The 20,034-nt window shown below is 34.1% G+C and overlaps 3 protein-coding genes across 5 annotated transcripts; 2 read left to right on the top strand and 1 right to left on the bottom strand.

The window, feature by feature from the left end:
* The first annotated feature begins 615 nt into the window (after positions 1–615).
* Positions 616–7,754, top strand: LOC130804383 (uncharacterized). 2 transcript variants are annotated; one of them, XM_057668801.1, is made up of 6 exons: positions 616–907; positions 2,852–3,018; positions 3,615–3,728; positions 5,315–5,521; positions 6,539–6,703; positions 6,788–7,754. In XM_057668801.1, the coding sequence occupies exons 2-6, from the start codon at positions 2,878–2,880 to the stop codon at positions 7,073–7,075; spliced, it is 915 nt and encodes a 304-aa protein (XP_057524784.1). In that variant the 5' UTR covers positions 616–907; positions 2,852–2,877; the 3' UTR covers positions 7,076–7,754. The 2 variants fall into 2 exon arrangements, with proteins under 2 accessions (XP_057524784.1, XP_057524782.1); XM_057668799.1 differs by having other exon boundaries at positions 617–907; positions 2,856–3,018; positions 6,788–7,697.
* On the bottom strand, positions 7,700–9,013 carry LOC130804385 (peroxisomal membrane protein 11-4). The gene has a single exon (XM_057668803.1). It carries the CDS (start codon positions 8,757–8,759, stop codon positions 8,067–8,069), a length of 693 nt encoding a protein of 230 aa, XP_057524786.1. The 5' UTR covers positions 8,760–9,013; the 3' UTR covers positions 7,700–8,066.
* On the top strand, positions 8,549–19,966 carry LOC130804382 (conserved oligomeric Golgi complex subunit 7). Of its 2 annotated transcripts, none has more exons than XM_057668798.1 (10): positions 8,549–8,681; positions 13,522–13,611; positions 13,695–13,814; positions 13,906–14,007; positions 14,090–14,370; positions 14,943–15,088; positions 16,707–16,905; positions 17,178–17,847; positions 18,338–18,670; positions 19,230–19,966. In XM_057668798.1, exons 2-10 carry the CDS (start codon positions 13,585–13,587, stop codon positions 19,509–19,511), a joined length of 2,160 nt encoding a protein of 719 aa, XP_057524781.1. In that variant the 5' UTR covers positions 8,549–8,681; positions 13,522–13,584; the 3' UTR covers positions 19,512–19,966. The 2 variants fall into 2 exon arrangements, with proteins under 2 accessions (XP_057524781.1, XP_057524780.1); XM_057668797.1 differs by lacking the exon at positions 8,549–8,681 and adding an exon at positions 10,788–11,313.
* The last annotated feature ends 68 nt before the right edge of the window (positions 19,967–20,034 follow it).

Genomic DNA, 20,034 nt, shown 5'->3' with positions numbered 1-20,034 from the left:
TTAAATACTTCAATTCAATTTTTAAATGAGTTCCAATTTTATTTTAATACTTTTTTCAAAGAATTTTATTTTAATACTAAGTTTATAACTCATTACTGAATTGCAAATCGGATTCAAAAGTTAATTTTTTAATAGTGTAGAGATACTTTACAAGCGCAAATGCCAAATCACATACAAAGAAATTTTTGTCAATTAACTATTAGTTAATGCAATTGATATATCTAACCCCCTAGTGTTATTACATATATTTATATTAAATGTTAAGCTAGTTGTATTAGCCAAATGATTAAAAAAATATTTGGTAAAATTAATTAACTAATTCTAAAATTTGATAAAAAACATTATATTTTTTTATTTTAACTTCAAAGCAACTTTTAGATTGACATAAAAGTTTCATTTACCAATTTATTGTCCAAGTAATCAAAAAGTTAAATCTCAAAACATTCAAAAAATCGATTAATCGAAATCGAATATGATATAACCGATAAAAAATTAACCATATATAAAAATTAAATCAATTATCATATTTATCATTTAAATATAATCAAATATTCAAAAATCAAACCGACCCGACATCTTATACCCACATCCACCCAAACATCTAAACCAACTCGATATTTTATACCCACACTGAGAACATAAAAATGAACATCTCAAACTCTCTTGGTCAAATGGAGGAAATACTCCTTGAAATAAGAATGTGATCGAACCTGCTCATTCAGCAACCCCAAGTGAGGACGAGGACACCGACACCCCTCAAGTTCATAGCTATTTCAATTTCCAACTTCCTCACCTCCTCACATCGGCGCATTTCACGGAATTATCATCAAAACACCCTTCACTTTCTCTCTCCGTTGACGGAACTTCAGATCTTTTGTTGACCCTTCAATCATTTTTCTGCAACCAGGTAATTTTTTTGATTTCTTTTCCCTACTTAATTGATTGCTTGAATTTATGCAATTTCATGGTCTTGATTTTGAAGCTTGAAATTGTTGGAATTATTGTAAACATACTCTAATCCTTAGATTGTTTTTTGACATTGAGATAAGGAAACTAAATTGATGGTTACAATTATTATTTATATTATATCATGGGTGATTGATTTTGTTGAACTTGGGATTTGAAGTTAGGAATGTTTGATTGAAGAGCAATTTAACAAAATTCATCGCTATTGCCAAGTTATTGAAGCTTTATGATTCAGCACAATTAGGTGATAGTCATATTTGGATTTAGGGATTTGTAAATTGTAACAGTGTAAAATACCGTAAAATAATTTGTTGAGATAAGGAAACCAAATTGATGGTTTTTATTATAATAGGTTAGATTAATTGATTTATTGAACTGGATTTGAATTTAGGAATGTCTAATTTAGGAGCAATTCAAACAGAATTTATTGCCGTTGCTATTTGATTGAACCTTTATAGTTTATTATTCAGTACATTTGGGGAATCGCCATTGTTGGAATTAGGTAATTGTAACGGTGTTAAACACTTGTAGCTAGTAAATCATGGAAAAAATTATTAGGTTAATTTTATTTTATGTGTTGTCAGAAAATATTTAAATGAGGAATTAGGGATTTCAAATTAGTTAAGTTGATGCGTAGAAGTTTGTTGGCATATTAAGCCAGTGGTTTCTGAGAAAGATATATATGATTTAATGTAGATTGTAAACTGTTGGTGTTTTTGCAAATATACTAGTTTCCGGAGTTGGATGTGCTATTTGTAGTGGTAAGAAGTGACTTTCGAGTCCTTATGAATCATTTTTAATTTTGATGGAAAAGAGAAGCAAGTGATTTCTCACTTAAATTGTTAGGCGTTTATCAATGATTGGAAAACCTCAGGATTCTGGAATTTGTTGTTTATTCAATACCTTGTAAGTTCTAAAGTTGTGACCAGATTTAATTGTGGCTGCCTGGCTGGTACAATTTTTCGTTTTGGATTGATATAAAATAAATGGATTAAATGTTTAACTAGTGGAGAAAGCTCATTTTGTTTGTTTGATGCTACATGCGGTGTCACTATAGAATGATGCTAACTTGATGTTTAATTGAGGTTTGAAACTTTGATTTTAGTGTAAACATGCCAAAATGGGCATGTGTAGATCAGTAGATGCTTAAAAAGAAATTTGTAGCCCTTGACTTACATAAACTTTTTAGTGCTTAAAATTAAATTATATGAATTTGTTACCTTTTAGCTCTAAATTGAATTTCTCGGAACATTTGTCCGTTTGAAGAAGTTTAAGAAAACAATCCTTAACAATGACTACACATCGATGGATGTAACTTTATTGACCCCTCATAAGTATCTTCTTTCTAGTCATTTCTGATTTTGAAGATTAAAGTGGATATCTTAGTTTCAAAATGCTTGATGCATTACAACACAAGATTTTAGTGTGTCCTGAATAAGGTGCAAAGCCAATTTTTAAAAAAGTTTTTGAGTGATTTATAATGCAACTACTATAAAATTTACGTTTGCGTATGCGATTTACCAGGTTTTTGACATCAATGTTGATTGTTGACTTCTTTCTATCATTGTGTTTCTAGGTTTTATTCTTTTTTGCATATTTTTATAGCATTGCTGCTCTATTCATATGTACTAATTTACTTTATTATAAGGGGTTTTTAACAGAATATTTCTGTCTTATATTGAGGAAAGAAATGCTTTTACATTTTTAGTCAAACTATCAAGTGCACAATAGGACACAGTTTAACACGTACTGGGAATTTACTTATTACTAAAATTTATTTATGAAATTTTGGGCATCAATCACCCTATTGCAAATATTTCTTCTCGCTTCTCTTGAGATTTCTGTATCACACACTTATTCTCGTGCCATTTGGCTATTGGTGAAGGTAGGACTTATTCTAGCATTGGGTCAATGAGAAACTTGAATGAGTTTCAAGGCTTCTGGGGCTCTGTGGCTCGGAAGGCTAAAGCTGTCCTTGATGATGATGTTTCACCCGAACAAGTTGAAGCTCCTAGAAGATCTTATCAGCATAAAGTTGATATTGGACAGCAAGTAAGAAAGTGTTGTATTAAAAGTGGACTGCAATAAACATTTTCTTCATTAATTTTTTCCCTTTCACAGGTTAAGGTTAATAGTTGGCTTTCTTGCATGAATTGTTTTATTTCCTTTTTGTCTCATAATTTTAAATTGAAGGCTCTAACTGTAGCAAGAGAATCAGCGTCAACTCTTAGTACATAGTACGAAATAAGAGTATTTTACTGCTTGAGCTTGAGTTTTTTCTAAATGGTTATGTGTAGAAGTTTAATTTCATATATATTTGATATTGACCATTATGTTTATTCCCGATGGAGGCAAACTTTTGTTGTTCTTTGGTCTTGAATCTTTTTTGGACTCAAGTAAAATGGTTCATCGACTCATATGCGCATTCTATTTGTGTGAAGTTATAGATGGTGTGTGCAATCAAGGGTCAATCAAAAACTATTTGTGTTATTATGAGGGTAAGACTTGGTATGTCCGGCTCCATCCTGAACCTACTTGGGGGGAGCCATTTAGTGGCATTGGGGTTTTAGTGTTGTGTATTGATATTGATCATTGAATAATTTACAGTCCCCTGTGCATCCAAGTTATTTAAAGGACCTAGTTTGCAGGATGATCGTCAATTTGAACCATCTCAGAGCCGTAAGAAGCAAGACAAAGCTGTTTTGAAAAAAGGATTTGGTGCTATTGCTTCTTCACTTAATTATCTTGGCAATGCCTTAGAGGTAAGCTTGGTGTATATTTTATTAAGTTCAGTGAATTTACATCTTCCGGTGCTACATTTGAGGTTTTGGCTGGTTTCAACACCTAATATTTCCTTCAATTTTATTCTGAAAGATAAACTTTTTGAGTAAGCTGCTAGGGCCACTTGAGCTTTAGCAGTTAGGTGTATGGACATGAGGTTGTCTACCCTCATTACATTGCTTGTTCACCCTCTTAAGTGTAGATCTTTTGTCTCATTAAATTTTCTTGTAGTGTTCTGATAGATCCTTTTGTGACTCATACTGATAGAATATGGAACTTTGATGGAGCTTTTTTTTTTTTTTTTTTTTTTTGTGTGTGTGTTGGTGATGGTTAGCCGTAAAAGTCAATATAAACTGAAGCTGTCATTCCAACCAGTCAACCACTTGACCTTGAGAAAAGCTGATGACAGATTTTGATGGTGGTAACTGGTCATTGGTCAATTATTGGAGGGTTATAGTGTATGTGTTGAACTCTTACATATAGAATTCTTTCTGGTAAATGGAACTACAAATGTTTGTGTGAGAAACCCACTGGTGGTCGCTCAAATAATTTTCTGGTTCAGGAGAATCTGAATTGAATTGTGATATGCGGGCCGGTTATCAACTAAGCACATGACATGTGTCTCAACTCGTAAACATCCTACGAACTCGGAAATTGCAAGAAATGTAACGAGTATAGAATGGAATAGGCACTCTAGTACCTTTGCTTGTATACATCTTCAGGAGTGCAGGTTCTATGAACAACATTTCATCTTAATGATAATATTAGAGTTGGTAAGCACGTAAATGACTACCATAGCTACTTGCACTCTTGCAGGCGTTGTAGGAGGCTAACAAGCCGGGTCAAGCTCTAGCTTGGGCCGCTTGTGGTAGCTCGGGTTAGTTCAGTGCAATTCATGAGCACTATTAATGAACCCTAACTAAATAATGCTTCCTTATATAATGACATTCATCATTTTGACTATTTTTTAGAAACTCCCAAAATGTTGAAATCCTTCAAAGGGCTTTAGTTTCTAGAAGTTATGAATGTGCAAGGGCCTCATTAACATTTTAAAAATTATTGACTGTATGAACATTGATGAAAAATTAAAAACAGTAACAACTGTTTCAGAATTAAGGGGCTTGTATCGAGTAAGACAGGGACTGCTTCTTTGTTACATGTCTCAATGATCGTATTGAATACTCCCCTCTTGGGCTCGTTCCTAAATCTAGCTTATGGCCTTGATGCTGCTTCTCCAAATTTGTTGAGATGCCAAAAGTAGGTGACCAACATGTCTGTAAATTTTCTCCAAGAGTAGTTAGATTCTTGATCCATTTTGGAGAGGAAATGGCGGGTGGTGTTTTTTCCTCAAGGCATGATGTATATAACTTGTCTTTGAATTCAATTGGCAAACTAAATATTAGCTGTAAGAATCATAATGGTGTGTCCTGCATTCCTTTTGGGGTTAGTCCTTTAGGAGAGCTGTGCAAGGGTCTTGGGACAATATATTAGACTCATTACCTATGATGCTTGCCTTTGTATATGTTGAGGAATAAACTATGCTAATGTATCTCTTTCTTATGTCCAGGAAGGACTAAATATTGTGGAGAACCGCACTGCAGACATAATCCAAGACACTCGGAATCGGAGATTGAACGTCAGAAAGAAAGATGCTCCAGACTTAAAACAACAGCCGATAGATGTGAAGTATGCAAAGGAGCCATATAAATCGCAGAACCAAACATCTCCAGGGGCGCATACTGATATGGAAATCCAACTGCAGGCATCTCGCGATGTAAGGTGGCCACTTTTTAATCACTAGTCATTTGGTAAAATATCAATATTGACCGCTTTACTATGATCTGTCATCCCAGATTTCTTTCAAACTTTCACGGTAGTTCATATTTCTTATAATGTAATATCATCGACTTTTATATTTACTTGTTCAGAACAGAAGTCAGCTTTGACTTCCAAGTTTAAGTAATTATGAAATTCTGTTTCATGTCAATGTTATGCTGACCTTAGGACCAGTGGTAAGGATATGAAAAGTTTTGGCTTGACCCTCGAAAAAAAAGGCGTTTTATTGACACTATCTAGTTCTATGTTACGCGGACTCTTCATTTTGCTTCACGTACTTATGTCCTATCTTTAATGCTCGAACATTGGTATGGCGCTTAGACACTTCATTTTAGGCGTAAAATTTAATATTTAGACGTATCCGACACTTTGACACGTACCGGTATCCCACATCAGCACCCGAGTCCAAGTAACATAGATCTACAAAATATCTTTTAGAATAATGTCAGAGCTTATGGTTTAGTACTTGAATGCTAGGTGGATGAGGTAACATCTTATGAGTAATGATTAGATGACACCATATGCCGTATGCTTTTTCCATTGGTGCTAGTTGGATATATCTTGCTCCCTCTTCCTCTCGTCGTGTTTCAGTACTCTTTTAGATTACTTGAAGTAACGGCCCGTTTGGTAGGTGGTAATAAACGGTGGTAATGGGAATGATAAACAAGTGTAATTTTGGTTGAAAAATCTCTTGGTTACCTTGATGGCCATGCTTATCCAACTTCAATCATCTCATTTTCTTCATAAAATTCATTCTAATGCATTACCATTGGAAGAGGTGGTATTAGGTTGTAATAGATATTTGTAAACAAAAAAACTTTTTTGTGATCAAAGTTTCATTACCATGGGAATGATATAGAACTTTTAATGAAATTTTACACTACAAATCATTCTGATTACCGCCATTTAGTACCACTAACCAAACGGGCCGTAAATATTATGTGATGCTTTTTAGGTTGCGTCTGCTATGGCTGCCAAAACAAAGCTGCTATTGAGAGAGCTAAAGACTATGAAAGCTGACCTTGCGTTTGCCAAGGAACGGTGTGCTCAGCTCGAGGAAGAAAACAGGATTCTTCAAGAGAGTATAAATAACGGAGATAACCCTGAAGATGATGAATTGGTGTGATTTTGAACTTATCTTCATTCTATATGTTTAGTACTACCTCTCACCATCTCGACTCAAGATTTATATTTTACATTACAGATACGGCTTCAACTGGAAACCCTTTTAGCCGAGAAGGCTCGGTTGGCTCAAGAGAATGCTTTCTACAGTCGTGAGAATCGGTTTTTACGTGAGGTAGTTGAATATCATCAGCTTACCATGCAAGATGTCATTTACCTAAATGAGAGGAGCGAGGAAATAACAGAAGTTTACCCTTCCAAGGTACCGGGAGGAACTAATTTGAATGAAATGATGACAATACCATTGTTATCGCCTTCTTTACATGCTTCTGAGCTTTTGTTTAAAGAGAACACAACTTCAACAAAATGAATTAGGCATTAAAATTGAGCCTCATGTATTCCTGGTTATCCTAGTTTACATTTATGAAGGAGAATCTTTTTTTTTTTGAGCTATTGCTCTCTTATTGTATATATTTGATTTTTGCTATATTCACATGTTCAAAGAGGATTGATTTTAGCACCCCAAATATTTATAATGGCACTCCCATCTTGAGAGGAAATGGGATTGCCATTATAACAATTGGAGTGCCACAATCATTTTCTTTTCTTTTTTTGACATGATAACAATGTAAAATGCAGAGTATCAGGTCTTGTTCTAGTTGGAGAAAGTACCGTCTTCTTAGCAAGGTCTTGAGATCGATTTTCATCTCTCTCCCTTAAAGTGTGATGGATAAGGGCTCATAGTAAAAAGAGCTTATAGGATATAGGGTCTTAAAACAAGGAAAATCTTTATCTATAAGAAACTCATAACTTAGTGTCGTTCTTATAATATGAATTTACATACTTTCCTTCATTTCTATTTATTAGCTATATTTCTCCATTTATGAGGTTTGAATAAGTTATAAATGAAAATTTGAATAAATTCTAATTAGAGAGAACAATAAAAGTAACAATATCAAAAGCCAAGATTAAACACAACTCACATTATATCATATTTCTGTAATTTCTTAAGCATTTAATATTGAGAATTTGTGATATAAAACAATCATATTACATATATTTCCCAATAATTACCAAAAAAATAATAATTATAGTTCGTTTAATAATCAATACTAAATGGTGAAAATAATAATAATTTGTAGTGTAAATTTTCATAATATGTATCACGTCATTTTATGGTATGAAAGTCTAATCATAAAAAAGTTATTTTGTTCACAATTTTTCATTACCACCTCATATCACATTTTCAAATGATGAGCATGATCATTAAACATGTCAAGAGATAAATATGACCATTACACTAACTTCTCATTACTATTCTCACCATTTTATACCCATTACCAAACAGGTCTTTAAAGTACTTATGAAGGCCAATTTCTATACCAACCAGCCCACGCAGAAACAAGACCACTAATACCCAACGTCACAGCATGGCAACAAAATGGGTTGGGCTCAATCGTCGCCACCGCAATCACCAAATCCGCCACGTTCGCCGCCACCGCCATCAACCTCATTACTCTATCTTCCTTTATTTTCTTCACCTCTTCTTTTACTTCCTCTTGTTTCTTTTCGCCTTCCTTTAAACCCTTCAATAAACCCTTTTGTTTCCTTAACCCTTCATGCATAAATATTAAGTCTAAAATTATAAAAAATATATAACCAATTGACTCACCAAAAGCCGATATAAAACTCATTTTCTTAGCCAACTTTTCATCCAAAACTCCTAACCTTGAAAGCCAACTAAAATGATCAAAACCGAAATACACCATCTCCCCTGCATTGCCTAGGATCGCTAAGGCCTGAAGCCCACGGGTAGAGCCTGGGTTCCGACGCACGAGGTTTAGCCCGGTCAAGGACCGACCGCTACGAAACGCTTTCCGGCTCATCCCTGACGCCACCTCCCATAATTGGAACCGTCGGGCCAAGTCGGGCTCGGTTTTCTCAAGGTGCCAATGGGCTAACTTGGAGACATATTGGTAAGTCTTGACTAATTTGTCTATACCATCTCTTTTGGCTAGGAAGATTACTAGCTTATCTAGGGTGTCATTGCTCATGGTTTTGTATCTCTTTTTCTTTTCTTTGTGTTTATAAAATTTGTGTTGAAGAGTTGTTATTGGTAAGGCTTTTGTTATAGATGGGTTTATTTGGGGTTTGTTTGGGTGATGGTATTGTGTGTGAGTTTCTTGCTAGAAAACAAAAAGGAAGGAGAGCCACAAAGTAGTAGTATTTGGGATAATATGGACTAATTAATATGGTACACATGTTTGGAGCTCATTTTCCATCTTTTGGCTACCATAACCTTTTTCACTAGTGAATCTCTTTGCCATTTAGTTATCCATACATTTTGGCTGCTTCTACTTTATGCAAACCAGTGATTTAATTCACTCAATACTAGGAACTAGGAACGCTTATTAAAATAATTAATTGGAAAATCGAGTCGAATGTGTCTCAATCGAAGAAAATTATCTTTATCTGATAAAGTTTTGAATTTGATTCTCGTCTAATTCTTTCATCAGCCTACTATGTTATCCAAAAAATTAATTAATTAATTAATAGTTGGTTAAAAAAATCTCAATCTTGTGCTTCAAGTTGGACTAGTGAAAAGGAGAACTATCCTTTAACTTCTAAACTCTAGGTTCAAGCATTGTTAATTCTATCAATAAAGAATCACAAGATTTGGATATATTTTTCTTGAGCAGAACTTTTGAGCCGTTTTATTTTATATCCGGAATTTAAATGATTTTTTGGATAGGTATACGTGTAATTGACTAAATATCTTATTTATTTCAAAGAAAGCTTGGTTCCGTTTGGTTTAAAAAGTTTGAGCCATTTAATAAATTATATTTAAAAAAATCAACGATTTTCAATTTAACTCAACAAAAGAAGTATAATTTGATTTAGGATTGTTACGAAATTTATTTATTATTTATTTTGTTGATTTTATGAATGTGTAAAGTTTGAGAGTTTCTAAAATGAAAAGGATAAAGTTGAACATGTTTGACATAATATGGCTACAAAACGAAAATATCTTTCCCCAAAATGAGTTAAAATTTTTAGATTTTGCTAATTGAAGCACCTAAGACATTTGTTAGTAACCATATAAATCAATCACTAAATACCATTTGTAATTACAATAAAAATTAACTACGTCCCAAAATATTTTATTTATCTAATTTTTTTTTCATAATTTACTTTGCAACAATTCTTACTTGAGACCGTCCTTTGTAAAAACGGCTTTTCAAAAGCCCAATCCAAATCTAATTTATGTTAATTTTTTCAAAAAAATTGGCGCGCGCGTCTAAAGTAAAATATGAAAAGTCACATAATATATTTGGGATTATAACAACATTTATTTGGGGTTATAACATAATATATTTGGTGTTATACCAGCATATATTTAAGGTTTATAACATAATTTATTTTGGATTATAATATAATATATTTGAAGTTATAACAATATATATATTTGAGGTTATAACATAATATATATGGAGTTATAACAACATATATTTGTGGTTATAACATAATATATTTGGGGTTATAACATAATATATTTAGGATTGTAACAATGTATATTTGAAGTAATAATATAATATATATGGAGTTATAACAACATACATTTGGGGTTATAACATAATATATTTGGTGTTATAAAAATACTATACCCAACACATACCATTATATACCGAACTATATATTATATTATAACCCCAAATATAATATGTTATACCACAAAGATATTTTGTTATAACCTCATATATATATATATTATGTTATAACCTCAAGTATATATATTGTTATAGCTTCAAATATATCATGTTATAACCTCAAATAAATTATTTTATAATTCTCAAATATATGCTAGTATAACACTAAATATATTATGTTATAACCCAAATAAATGTTGTTATAATCCCAAATATATTATGTGACTTTTCATATTCTACTTTAAACACGCGCATTAATTTTTTTTTAAATTAACATAATGATTTGGGCTTTTGAAAATCGTTCGGAAAAAACAGTCTCTCAAGCGAGAGGTTTACTTTGTGTATTATTTGGCCAAAATAAATATCGTTTTTTCACTAAACAGTTTGAGAATAATAAGTATTCGCCAGATCTTCGTCTTTAACCTCCTGCTATTAGATCACTGATCACAACCCTTCCAAAACCTCCATTTTCACGATCCAAAAAACCTTCAAGTTTTCCCCATTTCGAATCCTTCTCTAATGAACTCACATTCATTCGTCGTCTTCTATTTCCACATCTCTTAATTATCCACTCATTAACTATCTCAATCAATCCATCAATCAAAACTCTGAAACAATGATGATAGATTTGGGCGCATTTTCTGAGGAGAATTTCGATGCGAAGAAATGGATTAACACAGCGGTGAAATCGCGTCACCCGCAAGAATTATTAGAAAATCATTTAGTAGATCTGGAAATGAAGCTTCAATTAATGTCGGAAGAGATTTCTGCTTCACTTGAAGAACAGAGTTCCGCTGCTATTCTCCGTGTTCCTCGTGCCACTCGTGATGTCATTCGTATTCGTGATGACGCTGTATCTTTACGCTCCTCCATTTCCTCCATACTAACCAAGCTCAAACAGGTTCATTTTTAAATCTTAGGGTTTTTCTGGTTTCATGTAAGGTTTTGGTGGAAATTAATGAAGTTAATGTTGGTCTCTGTCTCTGAAGTATGTGCGTGATCAGTAGTAAAATTATCGGTGTCTTGATTTTCTAATATCGTCGTAAAACGGAAAAGGCTATTAATTTTTGGGGCTTTTGAGTGACTTGCAAATTGAAAGACCGAAATAGCTCACGAATTACGTTACACTAAGCAAATTTCAATATTTCATGTAGTTAATCAGAATATAGATATAGTTGAATGTGGATTAGGTTTTGATCTAATTGCAAAGTTTGGTTAAACCTGTGATATACCCCATGGTTTACCACTATATACCAACAAGAACATATGCAACTCAATGTCCCGAATGAGTGACGGAAGTGGTCATGGAATTTGCGTGGTTCTAGGACTCTCTTACATGAGATTTTTAAGATTGTTGTGCTTTAGGAATGAGTTGAGTACCATGAATTAATACCATCTATCGAGGAAAACAAATGAACTCAAGATGTGAAATTAAGTGATAAAGAAATTAAGCTCAAGGTGGGAAATGTGATTTGAAGTGGGTTGAGCATTTTGAATGCCACCACAATAATAGAGGGAAGACTGAATCTACAATTACGCCTGTTTAAGCCATAGTGCATATCGCCTTCATAACTGTATGTGATTGTATTGTAATGATTTTTGAGCTTATCACCATCAAAATATATTGCCAAGTTAACCGCATTAACAATGAATATTGAAAATCGCTATATATGGTTAAAGCTGAAGATCCCTTACGGTTTCTTATATATTTGAAGGAAATTGAATTGAATCCAACAAAATGTGAAATTAGAATAGGAGGCATTTATTTTGTTAAACCTATTTCATATTGGGATTCTGTTTTGGTTGATGTTTTCGTATAGTGCTCTACACCTGGAGTTCTCCCAGAGAGTAGAGACAACCAATGTTTGACCATCCCGAAAAGCGATAGACAAATGCGCTAATTTGCACAATTGTTAAGTCTTAACCATAGTGCAAAAACAAGGCCGCACCGCATCGGCCGTGTTATAAAGATTTTTAATAAAAACAAAACGATATTTCTCACGTTGTAGAAGTGTAAAGATATTTAGGCATTACGATAGACGCATCACTCTCGTTACCGTATCAACGCTTCGTTATGACGATCATGTCCATTATCGCATTTTTTAAAGATTACAACAATCCTTTATTTAAGTGACAATAAGTGATTCCTACCTAGGCTCTTTAGAGGGTTTGGGGTTTGGATGTACGTAACTTTACCTTTGTACTAATAAAGGCTGTTTTAGATCGATTGATTGGTTGACCCCGGGGAGCAAATATTATTTGCAGCTTCATTTAAATAAGAAATGCACGTAATTCAATGAACTGTTTTACTATTTTCCTTTATCCCTCGAAGGAATGAATACTTTTTTGGTAAAGAAAGAGAAAATAAGGTTCTTTTAGTTTGATTTTGACAGGTATTTGTAGTTGCCCAAGCAAGTGTGTGGTTATAGACAAACAATTCTTTTGTATATGAAGAGTATTATGTGTTAATATCTTAAAATAAATACTTGCTGCCCTTTAGGATTCCGATATGGACTTTAGGTTTAATAAGCTGGTTAACCTAAATGGAAACATAAGTGACATCAATCCTAAGTGTATATTATGTATAATATTATAATTTTTTTAGACCAACCAGGGGTCCTGGATTTGACTTTTACTTAAGATCTTTATTATAAGTTTTTATTTATTTCCCCTGTTTCCAAGACTAGATTAATTTATTGTATGAAATTTAGGACTTAACTGAATTTAGTAGGAGATCTAACTGCTACTATTGAAGTGATGGGCTACTGTTTAGTTAGAAAGTAGTAATTATTTTTACAGTCTGTCTTTTGTTTATACCTGTTCCAACCAGGTTTAATTAGCAAATGTAACTTCTGCTTTTCCTGTCGAGGGTTTTCTTAATAAGTCTTGCTTACTTCATTACGAGACCTTGAGTCTTCTCTGTGCTATTAGAAGTAGGTTGATTAAACCATACAGTTAGTACTTTCATACTTTGTAGCCAAGTAGAATTAGATTTCATTTGAATTTATTTCATAACTTGGCTAACTATTCAAAGGTTGTGTCCACCTATCTCTCTTTCACTAGAAAGGTTGCTCATTGATTAGTTATTTTTATCTTTACTTTTTTTCAGGCGGAAGGTTCTGCTGCAGACTCTATTGCAGCTCTTGCAAAAGTTGATACTGTTAAACATAGGATGGAATCTGCGTACAAGACATTACAGGTTAGATTTATTGGTCAAGTCCATTATGCATTGGTTAAGAAAGTGCTTTGTTTCCAACAAGGCAAACTTTGTGTGTCATATAGGATGCTGCTGGGTTGACCCAATTGAGCTCAACTGTGGAGGATGTTTTTGCTAGTGGTGATCTTTCAAGGGCTGCTGAAACGTTAGCTAGCATGAGGCACTGCCTATCTGCAGTTGGGGAGGTATGAAATATTATATTTGCAGCTTGCAATTATGATGTTACAATCATGCTGGCCATAAAAAATGTGCTGTGTGCTATGTTGTGACTTTTAGGTTGCTGAATTCGCTAATGTGAGGAAGCAACTTGAGGTGTTAGAGGACAGGTTGGACGCAATGGTGCAGCCTCGCTTGACAGATGCTCTGTTTAATCGTAAAGTAAAGTACTTGTTTATGATTAATTTTTTCGGCTCATCATGTATTAGATGTCTAATAGACTTCTTTTTTTCCTACTATACAGATTGAAGTTGCTCAAGAGATGCGAGGAATTCTTGCGCGAATTGGAAGATTCCAGTCCCTCGAAGTTTACTATACTAAGGTCCACCTGAAATCCATAAAAAGTCTTTGGGATGTATTCGAATCCAAGCAGCGAGCTAATAAGTTGCCAACTGATAAAAATGATGGAGAAAGGCTTGCGAGTGCAAATGAGTTCCAATCAAATTATTCTGTTCTTTCTTTTGCAACTTGGTTGCCAAGCTTTTATGATGAACTGCTATCCTATCTTGAGCAAGAATGGAAATGGTAAATGATTATTTTGTTGTTATCTTGCTTTCTCAGTTTTTTCCTTGGAAGAATATGCCTGCTTTTATTTTTTTATTTAAATACATACCCCTTGAGTTTTTGTGTAATCCATTTTCTTTGAGAGTAGACAAGCAAGACAAGAAATTCATTTTGGATTTTGCTTTCTCATATTTGTCATCTTGTCTGGTTGATTTTGTCTGAGAATGTTTTGCAAGTTTCTAAAAATTCTTGTATTATTGTTTTTCATATATTTGTCTAGTCTGGTACGATGTTAGTATTTTTCCAGCTGATTAAAAAATATAAACATTTAATTATCTGAGAATACTTTTCCATTGTTTTATTTGTGACTAGTTAGCAAAGCTCTTGACATACTGCTTTGAGCTTTTTCTACTTTGATCCCTGTCTCTTGATAAATGACTAAATTAGGCTCGAGTTTGTTTATATGCTTATCTTTGGTTGAGCATGCATTTCTTAACTTCTATGACATGAACATTACTATAATTCATACATCTCTTAAGTATGCTTGTTACAATATCACATCGTAAAAATGATTTCCACATGTAACTTTGTAGGTGCACAATTACCTTCCCTGATGATTATAAAACTCTGGTACCAAAACTATTAATTGAGACAATGTTGGCTGTTAAGTCTAGCTTCATTGCCCGCATCAACCTTGCAACAGGAGATGCTGTTGCCGAAACAAAAGCGTTAGCAAAAGGTGCTTTTCTTACATCCTTAGAACTTATTGCATCCTCTTCCTCATAAATGTCGGCTCATTGGAGTATCTGCAATCTTCTAGGTCTTTTAGAAAACTAATACATATATTCTTAAAGGGTTTTTAATTTGAACAACCACATTATTTATGTTCTTTTTGGGACAAATGTAGCTATATATTGTACGGAGAAACATAGTTTCTTGATCTGCCTCGCTCATGTCAAGGGAGTACACATGGTCTATGTAGGTAGCTCCTTTTTCGATTGAGAAGTAACTTTCTCTCATTCATACTATTTCACGTCCTAAGTTCTGCTTGTTTTTAATTAGGATTGAGTAACATTCTACGTGGATAAAGCTGTAGTTCATGCTTTACTAGCAATCCCAACTCATGCCAGAACCCATTTATGGTGTCCTATTAGCAATTGTAAGTAATATGTTTCTACTCTCCGTAGAAACTTTCTGGTGCATTCGCAACATTTAGTCTATTTTCTTAATGGGTGAACATGTGAAGGATCATTGATCTATATGCCTAAAATTGATTGTTAGACTTGACTGTGTGATGCATCTTGTGTTTGGGATTGTATTATCTCCATCTCTTGGTTGTAATCATGCACTCTTTGTCCGATATTTAATTGCCCTTCTATCAAGGCTTTGGCATTGTTTTTGTTGTATAAGTAGTATAGACATGTACAAATCTAAGTGAATGAATAGGTAAGTATTGCCTGCGAGAAAAAAGTGCTGATGTGACACTTTAAGTTAATTTGGTTATGAGATACTTTTTGGAGAAGCCTGCAAAAGAAATGTGGGAACGTACATATAGGACAGATAAGAGCTCTGATTTCCTCTGTGGTATTGACCTTTGTTTAATCTCTCTCTTTTCTCTCTTGTTTTTTGACAGAGCTTTCGTCCTGTATGCTATATGGTGTTTTTTTTGTTGTTGAAATATGTTATTTAGGCACAAATACTTATCTAAGAGTTAGAACAAACTAAAAAATTTGTTGATACCCAGCACGGGCAAAGGATCATTGCCTCATTGAGACCAAGGGAGGCTCTGCCCCCCTCCCCCCATTCCCAATATCTATGTAAGATTTTTTGAACTCACATTTCAGCCCCTGCGGTCATTAACCCTAGCTTTGCACTCCCCTGCTACAAAGTCATGCGACATGAGTGTGGAGACAGATGTTCATCAAGTGTATTCCTGATTTCGAAAAACTTCTGATTATCTTTTCATGCTATGACACTATTTTCGGTTGACTATGTTTGCTAGGTTTTAGTTAGAATTCTGATCCAAACCCATTATTGAGCATATGGATCAGAAAAACTGAGTTATTGATGTGAAAATCAACATGCTGGGTAATGGTTCCTAACCAATCCTGTTGTGCCACGTGTTTGACACCTACATGGCTATCTATGCATCGTGTTGCGAATTTTTGCTCAAATGATTTTATTTTCAGAAACAGTTATTTATGGTTGCTACGCAAAGTATTTCTTGTTTGTAATATTTATCTATACATTCTTTTGTTTTGAACCCTCTGGATTTTTCATTGGTCTGCAATCTACATGCCACTTAGATAACCCAACAGTTAAACTAAGTAATAACAGTGTATTTTTTACAATTTCAGGAACGTTGGACTTATTATCTGGTGATATTCCCAAGGGAATCAAGATAAACAGCAAGCATCTTGATGCAATGATTGAACTGCATAATGTAACAAATACTTTTGCTAAAAATATTCAACATCTCTTTTTGGAAACCAATACACAAGTACTACTGGATACTGTGAAAGCCATTTACACACCCTTTGAGACATTTAAACAGAAGTAAGCTACTGGCTTGAGTTTCTATAATATAAATTCCTATTTCTGTCTTTTTTCAACCTTCCATTTTAATGGATTGTATAACTGAAAAGCCGTCCTTGTATAGTTGGGATTAAGGCCAAAGCCCTTGTCTTATAGCTGAATAGAACTTGCCAAGTTTGTTTGACAGGTCTACAAATTTCTATGCTAATATTTATATATTTTTTTTCAATGAAGTAAAATATGAAAGCTTGTATCTTCAATATTTTTTATTTTAATGTGAAATTGTGTTGTAGATATGGTCAAATGGAGCGCGTCATCCTTGCGTCTGAGATTGGAAAGTTAGATCTTAGAGGAGCTGTTATGCGTGGAGTTGGTGCACAAGGAATAGAACTGAGTGAAACTGTCAGGAGGATGGAAGAATCTATTCCTCAAGTCATTTTGCTTCTTGAAGCTGCAGTTGAGAGGTGTATCAATTTTACTGGTGGTACAGAAGCAGATGAACTTATCGGTGCCCTGGATGACATAATGTTGCAGTACATTTCTATGCTTAATGAGACGTTAAAATCCCTAAGGACAGTATGTGGGGTAGATAATACGTCTGACAGTATGAGGAGAGATTCAGGATTGGACAAGAAGGAAGGAACACATAATCCTCGTAAGACTGACCTAATTTCAAACGAAGAAGAATGGTCCATGGTCCAAGGGGCCTTGCAGATTCTCACTGTTGCTGATTGTCTAACAAAAAGATCCTCAGTTTTTGAAGCTTCTCTAAGAGCTACTGTTTCTAAATTGAGCACAAGTCTTCCTGTAACAGTATTTGGCGACCAAAATCAGAGACAGCTGTCCATTGATGATGGAAATGCGAATGTAAATGTAACTGGAAGAGCTGCAATAGATATGGCTACTGTACGGTTGGTTGATGCTCCTGAAAAGGCTCGGAAGCTTTACAGTCTTCTAGAACAGGCAAGTACATTGTTTTACTAGGTTTGCTACCACCTTAAATTATCCTCTTGTTTTCATGTCCAAGAAGTCAGGAGATGGAAAAGACTATTATGACTAAGAGCTTAATGATAAACATATTGGTCATGGAAATCTTTGTTTGATCTTATCTAAACTGATTATGTAATTATGAAACGTTCTAAACCAAGAGAGTAGATAGATTTGTTTGCCCAATAAGCTATGTTTAATAGGAGGAAAGATGCTGGGTCCATGGCCATCACATTGAAGGATGTCTTCTAAGATTCAAGGAGTGTTGAACCAACAGGGATTTCTCTAACTCAACCCTGGTTGAACATTTACTTATGCTTTTCTGCATTAAAATTTATAAACTTCTGTTGTGTGCTTTGTACTTGCTTCGTTTGGAATCTTTGACATTATGCTGTTTTGTGATGTGTTCTGTTCCTTGGTGTATTAATGTGCTTACTGAAGAATGTTAATTTTCATCTTTGTGCAGTCTAAAGACCCTCGGTTCCATGCACTTCCGCTTGCATCCCAAAGAGTTGCTACATTTGCGGAAACTGTTAATGAGCTTGTATATGATGTCCTGATATCAAAGGTACGACAGTGTCTAAGTAATGTGTCACGCATGCCAATTTGGGCATCCGCAGAGGAGACGAGCGCTTTTCCCCTCCCGAGCTTCAGTGCATATCCTCAATCTTATGTCACTAGTGTTGGTGAATACCTCCTTACTTTGCCTCAGCAACTAGAGCCCCTAATAGAGGGTATAGCTAGTGATGATGCCAATACCGATGAAGCCCAAATTTTTGCTACTGAATGGATGTTCAAGGTAACCACAATTTTGCATAATGTCTTTGCAATTTTTGTTGAAGTGTTTACTGTTTAGTTACTCAACTCCTTTCATCTCCTTGCCCTATTCACTTATTTCTTTCCAGTGGTTGTTTATTTCAAAAATAGGTTGGATTCAACCAACTGTACCTCTTTTTGTCTTTATAATTAAAGCGAAATTCTAAGGTGCATGATTTCACGAATGACTTCTGAATGAATAATAAATAAAGAAATCATATGTAAGAACCATAGCATTTCGTGATTTGTTGGGAAATATACTTTGATTCTCTATTAACCAATAATGTAGGACCATTAACATGGTTAAAGCTTAAATTGTTTAAAGTCGAAGCACAACAGGGTATTCTTTACTACCATTATATTGATACTTAATACCGAGATGTATTTTAAATTAAAAATCGTTATAAATTTTTCGATATATAACACTCATGTCGATAAAAAGATTTGAATCTTTTTTTTCTTTTTTTATTGGTATTGGAAAAAGGTTTATCCTTTTTATTTACTTAAGAATATCATAATCACTTTGTTATGAACTTTCAAAGGTTGCGGAGGGTGCAACGGCAATATACATGGAACAGTTGCGAGGAATCCAATACATTACTGATCGTGGAGCTCAACAGCTCTCCGTCGACATTGAGTACTTAACAAATGTTTTATCTGCTTTGTCAGTACAAATTCCTCCTATCCTATCGACATATCAGACATGCCTATCCAGCCCTAGGGATCAACTAAAAGATCTAATCAAATCAGATTCGGGCAAAGAGCTTGACCTTCCTACTGCTAACCTCATCTGCAAGATGAGGCGTATCAATCTCGAGCAATAGTTGTGATGCCAAAAGTCGAACACTGTCCTTGTTATGGTTCACTACAAAAAATTTTAGAATTGCCCATGATCTGATGTCATTTATGAAGCTATCATTTTTGCGGTACTTGTTTCGAATGATACATGACTACAGGCTCGATCTCCACACATATTACTTGAAGAAGCTCCTAGCAAGCTTGAGTTTTTGTTTTGGTACTTGTGCAGTTTTTTCTTGGGGATTCGCTTAATTGATTTCAAGCAATATTACCGAGTGTTTTTTAGTATAATATCGCTTCTATTTGTACAGTGTTAAATTTTTTTAAATATGGAATGGAAGTACCACAGCTTTCATGCGTCAACAAACCCACTAACCCAACCAGGTTGTTGAGAGGCCGAAGTTTCCTTTCTCTTTTTTTTTTTTTTTTTTTTTAATTCGGAGTACACTGCAAAAATATGCTAAAATTTAATTACAATTATACTCCTTTCATCCATTTAATTTGCTATGTATATTATAGCAAATTCAAAAGGATTAAAAAAGTAATTTT

This window comes from Amaranthus tricolor, chromosome 17 (assembly GCF_026212465.1).
Source record: "Amaranthus tricolor cultivar Red isolate AtriRed21 chromosome 17, ASM2621246v1, whole genome shotgun sequence".
Classification (NCBI taxonomy): Eukaryota; Viridiplantae; Streptophyta; class Magnoliopsida; order Caryophyllales; family Amaranthaceae; genus Amaranthus; species Amaranthus tricolor.
This window is presented reverse-complemented; position numbering and strand designations above follow the sequence as displayed.